The following is an 18489-nucleotide window of genomic DNA, read 5'->3' as shown; positions in this document are numbered from 1 at the left end:
TTCACTTTTGTCATTCTCTGTGTATACCAGGGTGGGCAAGAGGCCAGGAGCTATAGGAAACATAACTGTCTGGGGCTCTATGAGAGTGGGAAACCATATGTCCCGTTGAGAGTATGGGGTGTTTACACTTTAAAGGAATAACGTTTTCATCATCGCCTCAATGAGCCCGAGCTAAGCCAATAATGGCCCAATGGGTGTCTTTGTGATCAATAAGGTTTGTTATAGAGAAGAAAAAATATAGATAAATCATGTTGTAGTGTGCAGAAAGTCATTAAATGTTAAATATATAACAGATTGTCATACATTTCATCAAATGCCATGAAGTGCCATATGATTTTCCAGTGACACTTTACTATAAGGTTAAATTTTGATAGCATTTATAGCATATTAATCAAGGTTAATGTTGATTTATAAATATACTAGTGATAATTGTTACGTCATGTTTAATTATAAGGGATGATGAAGTCAGGTCATTATTGCAAAATAAGCTCCTTGTATATATATACTTTATATACCTTAGCATGGTAATGGATATGACAATATTAATGTATTTGGTCTTGGCAGAATAGATCTGCTATGCTGCTTCTGTTGATTATTGCTGCTTCTGCTGATATTGCGGCTGCAGAGCAAGTGCAGAGACTTGCTACTGCCAAAACATAGGCCCTGTCCCAAATGGCACCTTAAGCCCTCGCGATCTTTCTCTGAGTCTGCACTTTCGTGACGTAATGCCGCTTTGACTGTCGGGAAGAAGTCTGCTGCGGAGATCGCATCAGTGCGGGCTCGGCAAAAGTGCACATCGAGGGCGCAAATCGACCGAATGGGGGCGCTCGCGAGCACCCTTCTGAGACCTAAAATGACCAATGGGACACCCTACGGTCTCACGGACTTAACGGACATGCGCATACGGCAGCCAATGTAAGTCCACAAGACCGAAAGTGCATATGAAGTGTGCCATTTGGGACAGGGCCATAGACACGCTGCTGTGAGCAAGCAAGACATGCTGCTGCACAAATAAATAGCATATCTGAAATTACCCGTAGCCGATCCATTCCATTCATTTGGACCTGAGGAAAGTGGAGGGTTTCAGAGGAACTCTGAAAATGCACTGAAAACTGCTACAGGAAACACTGACCAACTATTTAAACGTTGAGAAGCAAGCTCATTTGCTATAGATGCAACAGGAACCAATCAGCTTATGCCATGTAGGTAACGATGTGATTGTCAGCAGTTTGCATGAAGGACCCATCAGCCTGCACTAGAGTTTGACATATACATATATTACACACATAACTCCTAGATATTAAATGCTATAAAAACATACATACATACATACACACACACACACACACACATATATATATATATATATATATATATATGTGTGTGTGTGCGCAAGTATGTATTTTTTTATAGCATTTAATAATATATATATATATATATATATATATATATATATATATATATATATATATATATATATATATCGTTAATTTATAGTAAGTTCATAATTTCTAATGAATTCATTTATTTAACCAAACTGAGTCATGCAGTTTATTCTAAAATGTTTCTTTAGTTTGTTTTCAGTCTTCTTTTCCTTTGTTTTTAAGGGGAGCCAACTTAGTGGGAGAACAAGCTGGAGCTGTCAAAGCATGAGCCGAAAGCATAAGATAACCAAAGACAGTTCTGACACAACGAAGAGCCTCTGCCGTGAGGTGCTTTTTATACAGTCTGTCTGGGTATCACATGTTTGTGATTATTTCTGGGAAGTAATGAGGAGGAGAAAAAAACAAGAGAGGGGGTATTTTAAGTAGAGGATGAATAAAACATCAATGGGAACTATATCATCTTGGTGAAATTACTATCTGCAGAAATTTACTGCATGCAAACCTGTCAAAACATGAGATGAAAAAGAGGAACAAAGAATTATCAATGTTCAAAGAATGTCCTGAAACTAATGAATGTCCAGGATTATGTTTGGCCATTAAAGGTACTTCAATAACTGTCTGTGGTGACATATTTCTCTTCCTGGTAAAAAAAGAAAGAAAAAAGAAACGTCTAAGAAAAAAAAAAAAACACTCCACCCTTTAAGTCATGCAGAGCGAGTCACTTTGTGTGTCGTCCCTCTTCCTGCCTCTGAAATTCACAATGCTTATCAAAGCATGATGAGACATGAGATCAGTGGGGGGCATCAAATGACCTGTCACTTTTGCAGGGTTCCTCCCTCTCCCAAAGAGCCATGCCTGAGTATCCACACAGAACGAATCTGATATGTGACTGAACAGGGCACCACTTGTGTGAGCGACACCATCTGTCTGTGAAGGGGTCCCACGCTGCATGTGAAATCTGATGAGAGGAAACAAAGGGAAGGAAAAGAAAAAAGAATGAAGGGCAAAATAAATTTTCAATGGTATAGAAGCAAAAGGAGGATATGGAAAGTCATCCAATCTGTTTCCTCTCTCTCTTGCTCTGCTTTATATTACTCTAAACTGAGGCACCTGTAAAAGACAGCATTACCACCTTGAGGCGATGAGCGATTGCCAATTTGTGATACATTTCAACAATTGTCACGGTCCTGTGCGCAATAATGTTTCGTTTAACATTGGTACCGAACAGAAAAGCACAGGAAGACAAACATCCCGTTGAAATGTAGTTAAAGCACAGAATAAAACTCCACGCCCATTGAATCACTCCTCGGGCCATAACAAGGAGGTGTTTCTATGAATTCCACTCATTTGAATTCTGGCTAAGTATTATGTTAGAAACAGGGCACTTGAGGTCAAAGGTTATAATACTGACTGAAAAAAATGACAGCGCAGAGGAAGTAGTCAATTAAAAGAATGTTAAACCTACTTGTTGCATTTTAATACAGTCAGGTTTCCACAGCTTAAGATCATTATGGGCTTGGAAAGCATCTCTTCCCTCATTAGAAAAATATGTTTGCTTTTTGAGGAGATGAGGCTCCGGTTTTCATGACAGAGGGATTGTGGAGAGAATGCTTATGTAAATAAACAAATTAGGACGCAAACAGATCCACACACACAAATAAAACTTGCAGTCTAATAAGCCAGCTGCAGACTAGCAAAGTCAACACGTAGCGCCAATCAGAATCACCAGGGCTCCTAGCACTCAAGGTTGTCTTGGCACGCAGACAACATTACAACACATAAACAAGGCTATGGGTCCATATCAAGGCCCTGTAATTGTTATGAGCTTGGCTGAGGAGAATTGCCTTGTTTTTACTGCATGCTTTTACTTCTGTTGTATGACCAAAGGCCCAGTGAGCAGATCTTTACAAGTCATGCTGGAGTCGTATATATTATAAGAGAATCTGACAATAGGGAAATAAATCTAGAATGAAATGACAAACACCAGATCTAGCACACAGAGCAGTCAAGTCCCAAAAAAAGATTTTTTTATTTTTTTTTTACAGATGGGTTTGCCTCTCTCGCACCTGCAACGCAGCAAAGTGGGCATTGAAAATATTTGACATGTCTCCGACTGTATTTCATGACCCTTTAAATGAAGTTAGCACTCTCCATTTGTAACGTCTGTCAGTATTCCCCGAGTTGCTGCTAATTCACACTCCTGGTGCTTGTCAATTGGTGCATTCAGAAATGAGAAAGCATGATTTCACTTGAATAGCATGGAAATAATTAAAAACAGCATTACACTGCATTCATCAACAGACAGCTTGAGACTGACCTCATGTACACATGTACACAGATAGAGAGGCTCATTGCTTGGAGATGGTACTCGGATGCCTGGTAACCGGAATCGATTTTCCTCGGCTTGCTAAAGAACCAGAAACTCGCACAATATGCAAGTACATCTATGTGAGATCCCACCCAAGAGATGCATTAAACCGGCAATGCAACTGTACTCAGTAACTCTATGCTCGCAGTACAGCTGATGGATGGAAAAGGGAATGGAGGCTTTGAGTAATACGAGAGGGTGGAGAAAAAAAATTGGACAAAAGCACATTGTTGTTGTTACATTAATCTGGATACAAGAATGGGAATTTTCCTCCTCATTATGATCACACGCTGCTGGGCAAGCGGCTCCATTTTCTTCCCCCACCGTGCCCTGGCAGCTCGAAGCATCCCTGCTGAGGCGGCTTCCTCACCATGATGAGTTTTTGACAGGCTTTACAGCCGTGCCAGGCTGAGCAGAATGCTGGCAGTTTTTTGGCGGTTATTAATCTCCCCATCTCTCTCTCTCTCCATGCTTTTGAGATGGAAGAGCCATCTCATAATTGTTAAGCACACTTCTTAGAACAACAGTTTGTTTAAGCACATGTGGACTATGATTTAAAACTGGAACGTGGAATGATCTGGTAGAGCTCTGGAGGATCATCTAGGGAATAAACATTATCTTCTGCAGGTGTAAACCCCACTCAGGCTGATATTATATAGTTATTAGAGCTCTGAGCTAAACATACAACCATCATTTCAGCATACATGTGTATCAAATTACCCATAACACTTTCAAGATGATTTAGCCAATGAAAGGAATGGCAAAAAGCTGGAGCCATTAATGGCAACTAAATGATGCTGAAGCATCTCAATGAGCTCACATCAGTAAATTGCACTAAATGGCAATATAAAGATCTCATGGCTAGGAATAATTACATTAAAAATCTACTCAGACAAAATACATACAAGATATGAACCCTCTCAATCGAAAAGACTGAAAAAGAGGGTTTTGTTCAGCATGTGAAACACAGAAGCACTGCTGCCATCTGCTGTCTCATCAAAAAACAGTTTTGGCTTGCCAGGGTAGCAAAACCCTTTGTGATACTTTAAGAAAAGGACACATATTGCAAACAAAGTGACTAAATAATCATGCTTTTAGGTTCATTAATCTGTCATGCATCCACTCAACTCAACTAAAAAAGGAACATTCTGCTATTGTTTACTCACTCTTTTTTTTTTCTGTGGAAGCAGTGGAACACAGAAGAAGATATTTTAAGATACATGAGGGCGAGTAAATTATGACAGAAAAGAATTTTTTTTTGATTCGACTTGGAATTAGTAGCAGGGTATCACCATTTTTATTGGACATGGTATGATAGTAAAATAATGGTGTTCAATCAATAATTACCTTAGAGTGCTATGTAAATAATAAGGCATGACAATATGATATACCAAAGATCTATGGCATAATTGTCTGAAACAATCATGGTGCTGCCACCACAGAATTTTTGTCAGAATTGTTAGTAAAGTCAAGTACTAAAGATAGCAGAGATAATCATTCCCACTCCTTTTTGCGTACTTAAATATTCCCATCACTGCACTTATTTGCATGGACTTGGTGAAGGAGCAGATGTGGAATCATGATGTCTTTCCTAATCATATTACTGCACTGCTGGAAGACATCAGGAATGATATAAGCAGTGTTTCTCTCAACAGCAGCAACCTCATTCACAACATTTCCAAAGCCAATCCTAGGCTACAGCATAAATCCAGACATCTTTACAGCCAACAGTCAATATTGAGGTTTCTCATTCTAAGCACTGACACACCCTCTCCTTCCTGCAATAACCGCTGTATCAAAACCACACACAAATCAGATTTAAAAGCAAATATATTTATAAAAATGATTCATTGCCATTGTCTTAATTAGTCTATATCCGGTACAGATTTCTGTGTTGGCAACTAAGCACTGTAAAATTAATTATTTCTATCAAACACATTTGAACTACAGAATTAAATGTGGGGGGGAAACAGCACATTACATAGATTTAAGTGATTAGATTAGAGCAGCATGGTTCTCAAATAGGGGGCCGGGCTACTATAGGGGGCCTCAACTAACCTCTAGTGGGGCCCCAATAACATTACATAATAATTACAACAAAAAACAACAACAACACCACATTAAAAATAAGCTGAATTTTGGGGTTTGTTTGTTTTATTACAACAGCAGTACCAGAGGTACATATCAGATTTGATGGGAGGGCCTTTGAATATTGTCTCGGACAAAGGGGGCCTTGGAGTCAAAAAAAGGTTGTGAACCACTGCATTAGAGTATGTGACCTGCTCCGAGCAGTCTTATTAGAGCCCAGATTTACTGTGAAACTGGACCTATAGATAGACAGAGAAAAGATTAAGGTGAGGGACAATGACAGATTTATGTCTCAAAGCAGTGATGTATCAAAATGCCTTTAAGAGCAGAGCATTATCAAAAGGTGTAAAGCGGACATTTCATCATGGTAAGATTTGATATCAATTCTCATAGCCAGCGATACGATACTTGCCAATACCTCAAACAATTCTGCAATAAGATTATGATTTGATTAGATTCAGGGGTATATTGATTGATTTCTCGTTATTATGATATTATGTGCCTGTTTTACACAACCAGTAAATTTTTTTATAAGCTCACAAATGCAACCAAAATATATAACATGAACATTTCTCTGGAAATTGCACAACCTGTACCCCAATTGGGACATCCACAACAACAACAAAAAAAGTTAAATTTAGCTTTTTAAATAATAAAGAAAAATTAATAGTGGGGAAAAAATCAAGTCACAAATGAGATCAGTGATCTAATGACACGACAAGAGTCAAGAAAGTCTTTCAGGCTTGCTAAAATGTGCAGTGTGTAAAATCTAGTGCAAATCCTCATTAGGAAACAGCAAAAATTAGGTACTCCAATTGTAGAAAAATAGTAGTTTCTTTTTTTTAGAGTTACAAAACTTAACTTTAAGAGCTAATGCAAATTTACTTACTGAAAGACGTGTTGTCTTTCTCGACTGTTTAGATTTACTTACGACATAACCGACTGTGTTTACGAGAATACTCGCTTGGACATTTTGACATAATTTTGTCTGTACTTTATCCGTTCAAGCACATAAAAGAAGGGAAAGATAACTCAATTCAGTAAGCATTTGCGCGCTATCTGAGAGGTGGCTCTCTGTGTGCGTGCTTTTGATGTGTGCGCACTGAAAACTTCTCACATAGCGTGGGAGTACCAAAATGAGTTCTCTTTCGTGTCTTCTTTGCTTAAATGTTTAAATTGGCAAGGCTTAAAATACAGGCAAATGATAAAGTTTTGTGAGGATTCAAGCACTGGTCCGATTGGGACAGTGACAGATCTGTCAACTGTCCAGATCGCTGTCCAGTCTTTCACGGTGGCCCTGGACCATCGGGCAGTCCTTATTGTCGAGCCCTGACAGGTGAGTTTAAACGAGAATTAACATTTTGGGGGTAATAGATGGACATTGCGCAAAGTTGAGGAGAGTGCCAAAATAAAGGTGCCTTAAAAATATATATAGGTATCATTTTTTAAGTGTTGTTCGTCATTTGATCGTACTGTTACAACCTTTTTATGTCCTGCACAATTATAATTTATATCTTCTACCGCAATAAGATGTGTTTTTATTGGCAAGTCTGTTAAAAGGGCACTTCAAGAAAAAAACAACAACTGTATCCTTGAATCCCCCTCACGGCTCAAAAATGTTGCTCATTCTCTCAGGGCACAATTTCACACTTTTGGTAGATCATTTGATAGTTATCTGCAAGACCACTTGCAGATGACTTTACGAGCCATTCATTGATCCGAGACGATGGGTGTGAGGGTATGTGGAAAGCAAACACTACAGCTAAAAAGAAACAACTTAAAGACACAGTCAGAACGCATGTCCAACTCAAGCATATCTATGTACTCACGAGCGAATCTGATCAGCACAGGAATCTAGTGTGTAATTGATATCAGTCTTTTTTCCTCTGTATGCAAGTTAGACTTAATTATTACCAGTAGAGAGGAGATTCTTTCTGGACAAGTCTGACATATTTATCACGAGACGTCTGGGTAAGGCACTCTGGAGTTCGTCACACACGGTGTCTAAACACTAACCTGCCAGATGTGTTAGGATCTTTTTTCTGAGGCAGCAGTTCCCATCAACGGGCAGAAGCAATTACTAGAGGTTATCACAGGTCATCAACTGCAGAGCGGCAAGGATTTGGATTTCCTTCCTTCAAACTTCTTTTTCTGCATCTAAATATAAAGATTCCTGAAAAAAAAAAAAAAAAACATTTTTACATCCTAAGAAGATAAAATAGTGAATTTTAGGAATTCTTTATCAGTGTTGATGGCTTTGGAAATTGCATTTACCATATGTCACGTCTGTCTTTTGTTGCCATCCCAGAATGCATTGCCACTTCATGCAGTAACACGATCTAAATACAATCCAGATGTACTCCACCAATTGGTCTAATTCCTTCAAGCCTCGATATTTCACATTACATATATTAATCATCTGAGGCATGTCACAGATTTCTGCACTGATAACAACATCCCTCCCTTCAAACGACGGCTGACTCATTCCAATCAAACCAGTGAGGCGGTTATCAAAACAATGCTGCAAAAAGGGAGGGAGACAGACGTCTCCCAAGCTGTTGCGCTCAAGTGACAAAACACTAAGTGCTTCCACCTTTAGTTTATGAAACTGCGGTTTTTGTTATCCGATTCAAAGAACCAATCACAAGCTTTGGAGGTCAATTCAGAGGGTTTTGTTTTAAATAAACACTAAGAAAGGTCATACAAAAATATTCTATTACCATCTTCACAATAACACATGAAGTACACCCTTGAAGGAACAGCTGATAAAAGCTTCAAATTATATTATTCTATACAAGACAACAGGTGTGGACCTGCCAAGGTAGATTTTCGGAATTGGCTTGCCAAAATAATCTGTTACTGTTGGATAGTAACATTTCCACATGCAAAAATGTTCGGGTTTTCAACACAATAACTCTCAACTTGATTCAACCTGCTGTTTTATCTTCCTTGGCAGAATCTGAAAGCATTGTCAATGCAGTTCATGAAGAGACATCCTCTTGTCGTCTGGCTTAAAAGCCTCTCTCCAGGGTCCTGAAGCATGGGCTCAAGGCCGAGAGCTGGTCCAGGGCAAGAGGCCAAACATATCAGCAAGCCAGTACCCTGCCTGTAGGGCCCCACGGTCAGTCCTCCTCTGAGGAAAGCTGGGCCCCATCATCATGCACCTCTCTGTAGGCCTCCAGTGGGCCTCCTTCTGGGTTGTAACTCTCCATCCTGATACTCAGACCATCTGCCAGCTTCTGGGCAGCTTGTTTGGCCTGCAACTCCTGAAATGAACAGTATACACAATTACATGAATGTACTACTTCCTGAATACACAATGAGGCAGGAACAAAAACACACAAGAGGCAAACACGTATAGGTTTTATACTCTCAGCCGGGAATATTCAAGTAGTACTTCCTCTCAGCCTTCCAAAAAGGTTGAGATTTTTGAGGCCTCAGATGCTTAGAAATGTCATTTATCACTTTGATCATTCAATTCTCACTTTATCTATGAGAAAGACATCTTCAACCTACCAGGTGCCTTCTGGTCTGCTCTTGCTGAAGGTAAGATGACTCCTCTAATGACAGCAGCTGGGCAGGACTGTGGTGCAGGGGTGGAAACTTAGCCGAAGTAACGTCATCCAGGTGTTTTCGGTCTTGTTGTCTTCTGGCCTCTGCAGTAAGTGGTGTGGTGCTGCCAGAGGCCTGACTGGGTGATGTAGATGTCGATTTTACACTTAACCTAAGGAAAGCACAGACACTTTCATCCAGAGTGACTTACAGAGCATTTAAACTATGGATTTTAAAAGTTTAAGTATTTCCTGGGACTTGAACCCATGACTTGGCTTTTACTAGCACCATGCAAGGGCAAATTAACCTGAGACCTGAAGCTATACAAGTAAAGTGTTTAATGTTAAACATCCATAAAATTATATTCCTCACATTCTAGATCATTGTAAGATTGATGTAAGATTACCCAGACAAATTTTTACCCATTTTTTTTGAGTGCATTAATTTGCAGATTCATTCACAGCGAGACTAGTAATGTGCACCAACAAAGTAAAAAGTCAATTTTTATTACAACTGGACCAATATTCTCATTACAACTATAACAAACTATAAGGAAACTTAATTTGTAAAGGAAATAAGAAGTGTATTCATGTAGTATTAAATGTCAGCTTATTTAAAAAAGTAAAATAAATACAAAGCCATGCAATGACAGTGTAGTTCCACTAACTGGTTTGGTTTGAATCTGGGCTTCCTCATATTCACACTTTTCTCTGTCCTCTCCAGGACCTCTATGTAATGTAGTTTCTTCTGATGCTGATTACCCAGAAAGGGCTTACTAGAAGGCAGGGTTTTGATGGTGCCTTGGTTGGAGGCGTTGTTACTTTCAGCAAGTGTTACTCGTCCAAACGCCTCCACAAGCTCTGTGTCTTTCATCAGTGTATTCCCACCGGCTGTTCCTAGTGTTTCAGCAGCCTGTGGACGGGATGTCAAAGACTCCTCTCGGCCAAACAAACCACCATTTTCCTGTATGTTAGCCTCATCAATATTAACATTGGCTTCCTTTCCGTCATGGGATGGAATAATTATGTCCAAATTTGAGCCTAAATGCTTATCTGTGCTTCGATTGGCAAGAGCTTGCTGATATTTAGCCTGTAACTCTGTCCGGACAGAGATTAAATTTGCTTGTTTTCTCTCTTCCTCCTCCAGATGTCCAAGTGCAAGGTGTACTTTCACCACAAAGTCAGCAATCTTCTTTCCCTTATCTGGGAGGCTCTGAACAAATCTCCTGAAAAGATCACAAAAGTACAATTCACATTTAGATATATTTATTTATATAACACTTTAACATTAGACTTTTCAAAGCAGCTTGATAGTAATAAATAGGACAATAACAGTGTTAAAGCTGTAGTCTACGATGTTGAAAATCGGTCGAGAAAGCCTGAGACAGTTGTGAAGTTTTAAAAAACTCATCCCGCCCCTCCACACACACCCCCCTCCCTTCTGTGCTACCTGATCCCTCCCACCGGGAAACGACCTAAACAACGTCACTCAGTCAAGCTGTGATCACCGGTAGTAAACATTGGCGCATCTTGTTCAAATTCCGATCGGCTCGAACAGAAACTGAATATATACTGAAATATATTCAAGCACTTCAAGAAATATAATCACTTTGACCCGTGATAGGCGATGCTAAACGGCTAACATTCCAATGCCGACCGGCAGCATAAGCATGTTGTCAGACTGATAAAAAGCTATTATGTAACACCTCACACCATAAAAGTAAAAAATAAATGCTTACCTGCTCAACAAAAAGTCAGCCGTGTCAGCGTCGTTTTTTTTGGTTTGTTTTTTCTCCATTGCTGAGCTGATGCTACTTTGCTAGCTACCATAGACTGTCAGCTGCTTGCCCGCGAAATTTCATGACGCAGGAGGGGGGCGGGGTGGGGTGCGGTGGGGTGGAGACGCGAGCGTCAAGAGGAGCGGGGGATTGGATGAGAGCAGTTGACCAATGTAAGCTGTCCGGCCGGACAGCTTACATTGGTCAACTTCTCTGCAGCTGTACACCCAATAGAGTGAATGGATTTTTTTCATTCTTTTTTCTCTTCATATTGTTAGGACTGTACTGTAGAACCATAACCAGCATCTAAACGAGGTTATTAATAATGAACAATCTTTGAAATCGTAGACCATAGCTTTAATGTTGCAAAATTCATCAATTACTTCAACAATGTAACAAATTCATTTGTATTACATGGGGGGGGGGGGGGTTGCTTTGAATTATACATTGCCTCAACTTTTGTGTGTAGAAGTGTACACTGCCACTCATGGGATGGACGATACACGTATCTATGATATTTACACGACTAATAAGAAAGTTTACTGTGGGGGCGCCAGTGAGTGAGTGGACCTGGAATGATCCAGAATATGCACAGTATTCTAGCCAGTATTAATCTTAATGTAGGTTTATATACATATACTATGATTATATATTCAGGGTAATGGGGCTAAAATCAAATAAAAAGGTAGAGGACATCACTTACTTATTAGACAGTAACTTTTCTTGTCGAGAGAGTATCTCAAGGAGCTCATCATTACTCTTGTTTCTGAGATCACCCACTTCCCCCTGGCGCGCTGTCCACGCTGCCGACATGATCAGATCTGTGAAGAATGAGTAAACCAAGTGCAAATCTTACACTGACATGTTCCCTCTATAAAGCTTCATGACTGATGTGGCGCTAGATATCCACTTATACCGCCATGTGTCAAAAATAAGCAGCGACAATGAATGAAGTAATCAACGATAATACCGCACCATATTACAAAATAAAAGACCCAAAGCAAAAACTGGCGTCTAGAGTTGAACAGGCATTCTTAAAAAAAATAAAAAAAATAATAATAATGATTGAATAAATAAATGTAATAATTACAACATTTTGTTAAAAAAATTAATACATAAATGGTTTGGTGTCCGTATTTTATTGTTAAAATGGTCGTTTACACAATTATTCATGAAAGACACAAAAGGTTGTGTGAATTGAAGAAAAAAGCTTTCGAAGGCTTCGTAAGAACAGAAAGAAAGAAAGAAAGAAAGAAAGAAAGAAAGAAAGAAAGAAAGAAAGAAAGAAAGAAAGAAAGAAAGAAAGAAAGAAAGAAAGAAAGAAAGAAAGAAAGAAACACTATTGCACTGGCGCCACCTGCTGGGCAAAGGTATGCACTCCACTGTGAAGGTTCAAAATAACACTAATGAAATTACATTTATTACAATAAATTACATATTTAATTTTGTCGTATATGACGGAGATGGCGTTTCTATTTCGCTCTGTTGAATTGAGCAGAAATACACATTCATATAGTTCCATAAATACCATACAAAAATGAATTGTATGCAATATTTCAGTCACTTTCATTGAACAAATTTTGAATATATATAGATATACATACATTTTGGAATTTAAATATTCTGATTTTGATGAGAAATAATGCTTTGGAAAATATTACCCATGTGGCGCAGGAATACAAAATATTTAAATGTTGCTGTAATAATACAATAACAACATTAACAACAAAAATAAATACAATAACAACAAAAATAAATATTTGAGAGGTATGACGGTACAAATTATTATAATTTTTAAATGGCAAAATCAAGTAGATCAGAGCTCATCAACGAGATTCAGAGAATAAAGCATCTCTGAATAAACGTGCAGAAGTGTGTTTATTGATTTATTTATTTAGTAAAATGTGTTTGTTTGTTTTTTTACATTGCAAAAAATACAGAGATTACATTTTTATAATATACTTTAGAAAAATAAGTTGTTGACTCATCTTCATGTGACGTCATGACGTCCACAAGAATCACGAGGGACGTTCACTTGGAAACGCGCTGCTGTGTTCCGACACTGCGTTGTCGTAAATCTTCCGAGTAGACTCCGGTCCGCCAGCCATCACAAGTAACAGAGGTAACGCCTGGTTGAGCTTTGCGCTCCGGCGACAACAAAAGAGCGATCATGACGAGTGGGTATTGATTTTTATTAAATCGGTTGACATTATATCAAGCTTCTACTGTTACTAATGTAAGTACATTAATGGAATCCAGGTTTCAGGAGCAATACAATAGCAAGGCTAACTAACTAGCCAAGCTAGCTTATTCTGTGTAAAGTCCACGAAAGGAAATCACAAGATTAAGCTTCTAAACCAGGCAAAATGCAGATTTAGGCTGACGTTAGTGAAAACTAATTATTTGTATATATACTACGACACGGAAAACTTTTTAAAACATGATTGTCAAAAAGTTGAAAAGTTGACCGATGTTTAACATTAGCAAACTTAAATTATATCGTCAATTGTATTGCAACATTAATGCCACCCAGGTAAAATACAGCGAAAGTATTTTTTATGTTATAAGACAACAGGATGTTGTTGTTTTTTTGTGGTATCGGCGATAGTAACGTTAGGTAGTCTATCGTTGTGTGCGGATGTTGTTATTTTGAAGGCTCTCTGGCGCCTTCATTGCCACGTCGCCTCACTGCCACACATGATTATACTGTACACAGATTTGGATTTACGTGTTATACTGTACACAGCATCAACCTTCCTCGTTCTCTAAATACACTTCTTTAGAGATTTTAAACAAAGTGGCATCTTCTTGTTGATGCATGTTCTATCCTGTCTGCAATCTTTGTCTGTTCAAGGGAGTAGAGCATGAACAAGCTATTAAGAGTGTTGAAATCTCTCGTCCTGCAGGGGGAAATCAGCGTGAGCTTGCCCGTCAAAAGAATGCAAAGAAGCAAACTGATAATACCAAAGGGAAGAGAAATGAAGATGGCCTCTCAGCAGCCGCCCGTAAGCAAAGGTACATCTAAAGAGAACAATAACATATAGATGCTTTGAATTACAAAGCGCATCCTACTGAATGTGAATATGATTTTTTTTTTTTTGTATTTCAGAGATGCTGAAATCATGCAGCAGAAGCAAAAAAAGGCAAGTGAGAAAGGAGACCCTAAAGCCAAATAACCTGTGGACGGGGTTGTGACCGGCATGGCATCCAAGATCTTTTTTCCTTTAGTCAAGAAAAAAAATATCTTTCATTGTGTAGATGTGGAGACTTTGATTCTTTAATGTTTCATCCCAAACTCCATAATGTGCTTGAAAGGGCATATCAACCTCACAGTACATAATGATTTGTGTTCAGCTATGGAGGAGGAGAGAGTTTCTTATGTTCAAATAATCCGAGCAAGCCCAAATAAATGGGAGTCTAAAAATGTCTGGACTGGACTTATAATCTTGTATTTTTGTATAAAGTGCCCTTCTTAATAAAAATGTACATTTTAATTCACACCTACCAATTAAACTGTTATCCCTATAATACTATATGCATGTGTGTTTAAGAATTTAAGGTTTTTAACAATTCACATTTTTTTCTTTCCTTATTTTTACGGAATTAACTAGCGTTGAGGGCAAATTTCTATAAACCGCAACCCTTAACCATATATCACTGTTAAAGGAGCTGTATGTAAGATTGTGGCCAAAACTGGTACTGCAATCACTTTCAAATTACTGTAGAGCGGTGTATCCCCTCCCCCTGACTCGAGGTTGCCAGATAGGCTGCAGGATCCAGCACAAACGTTTATAGCTGCAGCTGTGGTAACTAGAGCTGAGCTGGCAACCCGGATGCCGAAACACAACTGACTTCGTGATTGGTAGATAGGTGGAGGGTGGGGCATCAGGCCAAAACACAACATGACAACATCAACATCAGTTGAGGGCTGCAACTTCACTTTTAAATGACAATATCCTGGCCGGACTACTGTTGTCAGTGATATAAGTATTTGAAATGAACATGATTTCTTAACGTCTAGTGACATATCAGGGCCATTTTATGATTAATTGAAATACATTTCTTACATACAGCTCCTTTAAGCAGTTCCAACATGATTATTGACTATTCAAATAATGCAGTGCATGTTTCTAATCAGATTTGATGTTAAAAAGCGATGCTTAAAAGCAGTAGTGAACTCTCAGTGCCAGCTTCTCTACTGGCATAACAGGTACATAAGTCAATTTTTTCTCATTCATCATTATTTGTTTTCTACTTATTCAGAATGTCAATAATTTCTTCAAAGTTGGCTTTGACAACTGTTGGAACGGACTAATAATGCATATGTCACCACTGTTACTATATTTACATTTATGCATCTGGCAGACGCTTTTATCCAAAGCGACTTGCATTGCGTTTCAAGGTTAGATTTTACATTCTTATCAGTTCTTGCTGTCCCTGGGAATCGAACCCATGACTTGGCCGTTGCAAGCACCAATACTCTACTGTTTGAGCTACAGGAAAAAACATATGAGGCCTGTGTCACAAAAACAGAAATGTGTGGTTACCCTTGTTAAATATGCCGTCAGCTTTTACAGAAAATGACCTTACTTGCTGCAACTTGAAATAATCACTGAATTAGGTGCCCGGCGCCTTAAGAAACCACACACTCTGTAAACGAATCTGTCGATTATTTTGATTTGCTGACATGTCTTCGGGGGGCGGGGTTTTGCAGAGAGGAGGCGGGGCTAGCGAATCGGTTAACGAATCGGTTCTTTCGAACAGCTCGTGATCGCTGACATCCTGGCGTTACAACAACAAAGCCATATGCACACATTTTCCTGTTTATTACGGTTTCAATTAAGTTTTAGTAATAAGAGTATTGTAACTGATTGTGTCTAAGTTCAGTTTGTTGCAGCAATGATTCAGATCATAAAATAATTAAGAGTATAAATGTGTCTAACAATAAACAATGTGTGTGTGGACAACAGTTTCACACAAGCAGGTTTAACATTTCTGCTATTAAACATTTACACCAGTGAAAGCTAATTCTTAGTGAATCAGTCTGATTTATAAATCGTTCAGACCAGAAAAAAAGATCCGATTCAATAAAGCATCAACTTCAGCAGCCTTCTCAACTCAAGAAAGATTACTTTTTATTTTACACAGCCATGGTACAAATAAATGCTACACGTTAAACTGCTCTGGGACATGTTTTGTTCAAGACACCTCTATTGTTCATCGTTCATTCATGATAACAGCTCGTAAACAGACATTAGACCAATCAGCTGTGAGCAAAGTGACACAACTCTGACGTAACCAAGTCCATTCTCATAGTGAGCGTACTAGTAGCAAAATGGCTTCACCGTTTCTGGATAATCCTGTAGATATCGGAGCCCAAATTGTACAAAGGGCTTTACGCAGAGAAAGAGTTCTTAGAGATAAACAAAACCCCCTAGCATTCTCTGACGTGAACTTACACGAGAAATACCGATTTTCGGCGGAGGGAATGTTGTATCTTTGTCGGCTTCTAGAACCCCATATTAAAAACCCGACGCGGCGGAGCCACGCGACCACTGTCCCGCAAATGATTTGTATTGCTTTGCGTTTCTTTGCGAGTGGTACATACTTGTATGAAGTGGGCGATGCCGAGAAGCTCAGCAAGAACACAGTTTGCCGAACAATTCGTAGGGTAGTTCTCGCACTCCAGAGATATCTGAACACTTTCGTTGTGTTTCCCGGTCATTTACCCACTGTGGCCATAAAAGAGGGCTTCTCCAATATAGCTGGTAAGATTGAGCAACACACTAATACACCATCAATAATTATCGATATTAAGAGATGGTAATGTTGTGATCTTTTGCAAGGATTCCCTAGAGCTATTGGAGTAATAGATTGCACACACATTCCAATCTCGACTCCAATAAAAGAAATTGAGGCAAATTATCTTAACAGAAAGGCTACTCACAGCCTCAATGTTCAGGTTGGTATATTGCATTTAACCAATATGCATCCACTTTAATTATTGTAATGGTGAAACGTGGGACTCACCAGCAGTATGTTCATTACAGATTACTTGTGACCATCAGTGTATGATCACAAGCCTGGATGCCAGATGGCCTGGCTCAATGCATGACAACCAGATTTTCGAGAACTCGTCGTTGTGCCAGCGTTTACAGGAAGGTGTGGTAAAATGGCAACAGTACATTACACTTTACAAAAATGGACCGTTATTGTGACACGTCTTTTTTCTGTTCATTGACAGGGCTGTTTGACGGTCTGCTGGTGGGAGACGAGACTTACGCATGTCAGAGCTTTCTGATGACCCCCTACCCTGACCCTGAGACAACACCACAGCATGACTTTAACATGGCCCTCAGTCAAACCAGGCTCAAGATTGACACGACTCTTGCCATTTTAAAGGCACGGTTTAACTGTCTTCGTGACCTGAGAGTGTCACCAGAGCGGGCATCTCAGATTGTGGGTGCATGTGTTGTCCTTCACAACATAGCCACTATAAGGAAGGAGCGAGTGCCAGATGAATATTATCTCCCCCCTGATGATGATGATGATGATGTTGACCCCATTAATCAGGACCATCCTGCTGGCAGAGCTGTCAGAGATGCCATCACTGCAGAATATTTCACTGACCACCTAAATAATTTTGTTTGAGAGAAATGTTTCATATTAGGCCGTATTAATGCATTCACCTTTATTATCATTAAATTTGTTTCCATCATGTTGATGTTAAAAATGCTCAATGGAAAAGCAAAGCAATTGCACATTAATTATGCATTATTCTAAATCTCTGTAAATCCACTCCACATGTTGTGAATTCTCATATGTAATGTAATATAATATATTCCTCAATCTGACGATATCAGTAAGAATCCTGCTTCTGTTATAATTTTTATACATTTCTTTTTCAATAAAAATTATATTATCCACATTTTTGATTGAAACGAAACATTTCTTAGAATTTTAAACTCTTAAGCTTTAAGTTTCAATTACGTTTTGAATCTCAGTTTTTGAGTGCAGTTTCAGGTTTTGGACCTCAGTGTATAATAATTATCATGTATAATAAATGTTTTTGTTTTATTTCAAGAACATAAATCGATCATAAGAAGCTTTCTGATTTTTTTTTTCTCAACTGCATATGAAATGACCTTAATTCCAAAGACGGATACTCGTTCAAGTTTAAGCAAAATTTTATTTTGCATGTCAGACTGTGGAGACACTCTTTCAGACCTATTTTACAACTTCTTTTAATGTACAAACCTTGACTACGAAACCAAGACATTGACAGTGGCCTACCTCATTTACAGCTTACAAATACTGGT

The 18489-nt window shown here is 38.8% G+C and overlaps 3 protein-coding genes across 3 annotated transcripts; 2 read left to right on the top strand and 1 right to left on the bottom strand.

Moving 5' to 3' along the window:
• Positions 1–5030: 5030 nt before the first annotated feature.
• polr2m (RNA polymerase II subunit M) lies at positions 5031–12167 on the bottom strand. Its single transcript, XM_079866482.1, has 6 exons — positions 11874–12167; positions 10061–10618; positions 9358–9565; positions 8116–9107; positions 7858–8014; positions 5031–6080 (listed from the first exon to the last, which is right to left on the bottom strand). The coding sequence occupies exons 1-4, from the start codon at positions 11981–11983 to the stop codon at positions 8964–8966; spliced, it is 1020 nt and encodes a 339-aa protein (XP_079722608.1). The 5' UTR covers positions 11984–12167; the 3' UTR covers positions 5031–6080; positions 7858–8014; positions 8116–8963.
• Positions 12168–13203: 1036 nt separating this feature from the next.
• serf2b (small EDRK-rich factor 2b) lies at positions 13204–14668 on the top strand. Its single transcript, XM_079867618.1, has 3 exons — positions 13204–13347; positions 14077–14185; positions 14280–14668. The coding sequence occupies exons 1-3, from the start codon at positions 13341–13343 to the stop codon at positions 14344–14346; spliced, it is 183 nt and encodes a 60-aa protein (XP_079723744.1). The 5' UTR covers positions 13204–13340; the 3' UTR covers positions 14347–14668.
• Positions 14669–16452: 1784 nt separating this feature from the next.
• On the top strand, positions 16453–18342 carry harbi2 (harbinger transposase derived 2). The gene is made up of 4 exons (XM_079867490.1): positions 16453–16938; positions 17017–17132; positions 17221–17332; positions 17415–18342. The coding sequence occupies exons 1-4, from the start codon at positions 16506–16508 to the stop codon at positions 17819–17821; spliced, it is 1068 nt and encodes a 355-aa protein (XP_079723616.1). The 5' UTR covers positions 16453–16505; the 3' UTR covers positions 17822–18342.
• The last annotated feature ends 147 nt before the right edge of the window (positions 18343–18489 follow it).

The sequence above is a fragment of the Squalius cephalus genome, assembly GCF_949319135.1.
Source record: "Squalius cephalus genome assembly, chromosome: 3".
Lineage (NCBI taxonomy): Eukaryota > Metazoa > Chordata > Actinopteri > Cypriniformes > Leuciscidae > Squalius > Squalius cephalus.
Note: the sequence above shows the minus strand (reverse complement) of the source record. Positions and strands in the feature narration are given on the sequence as shown.

Excerpts from the sequence above, each read along its gene's own strand:
- serf2b (XM_079867618.1), top strand. Across the intron at positions 14,186-14,279 it reads GCAGCCGCCCGTAAGCAAAG|AGATGCTGAAATCATGCAGC; the intron begins GTACATCTAAAG and ends TTTGTATTTCAG.
- polr2m (XM_079866482.1), bottom strand. The coding sequence starts at position 11,983 with ATGTCGGCAGCGTGGACAGCGCGCCAGGGGGAAGTGGGTGATCTCAGA. Across the intron at positions 10,619-11,873 it reads GAAAAGTTACTGTCTAATAA|GAGATTTGTTCAGAGCCTCC; the intron begins GTAAGTGATGTC and ends TGATCTTTTCAG. Across the intron at positions 9,108-9,357 it reads AGCAGACCAGAAGGCACCTG|GAGTTGCAGGCCAAACAAGC; the intron begins GTAGGTTGAAGA and ends TGTTCATTTCAG.
- harbi2 (XM_079867490.1), top strand. The coding sequence starts at position 16,506 with ATGGCTTCACCGTTTCTGGATAATCCTGTAGATATCGGAGCCCAAATT. Across the intron at positions 17,133-17,220 it reads CTCACAGCCTCAATGTTCAG|ATTACTTGTGACCATCAGTG; the intron begins GTTGGTATATTG and ends TGTTCATTACAG. Across the intron at positions 17,333-17,414 it reads GTGCCAGCGTTTACAGGAAG|GGCTGTTTGACGGTCTGCTG; the intron begins GTGTGGTAAAAT and ends GTTCATTGACAG.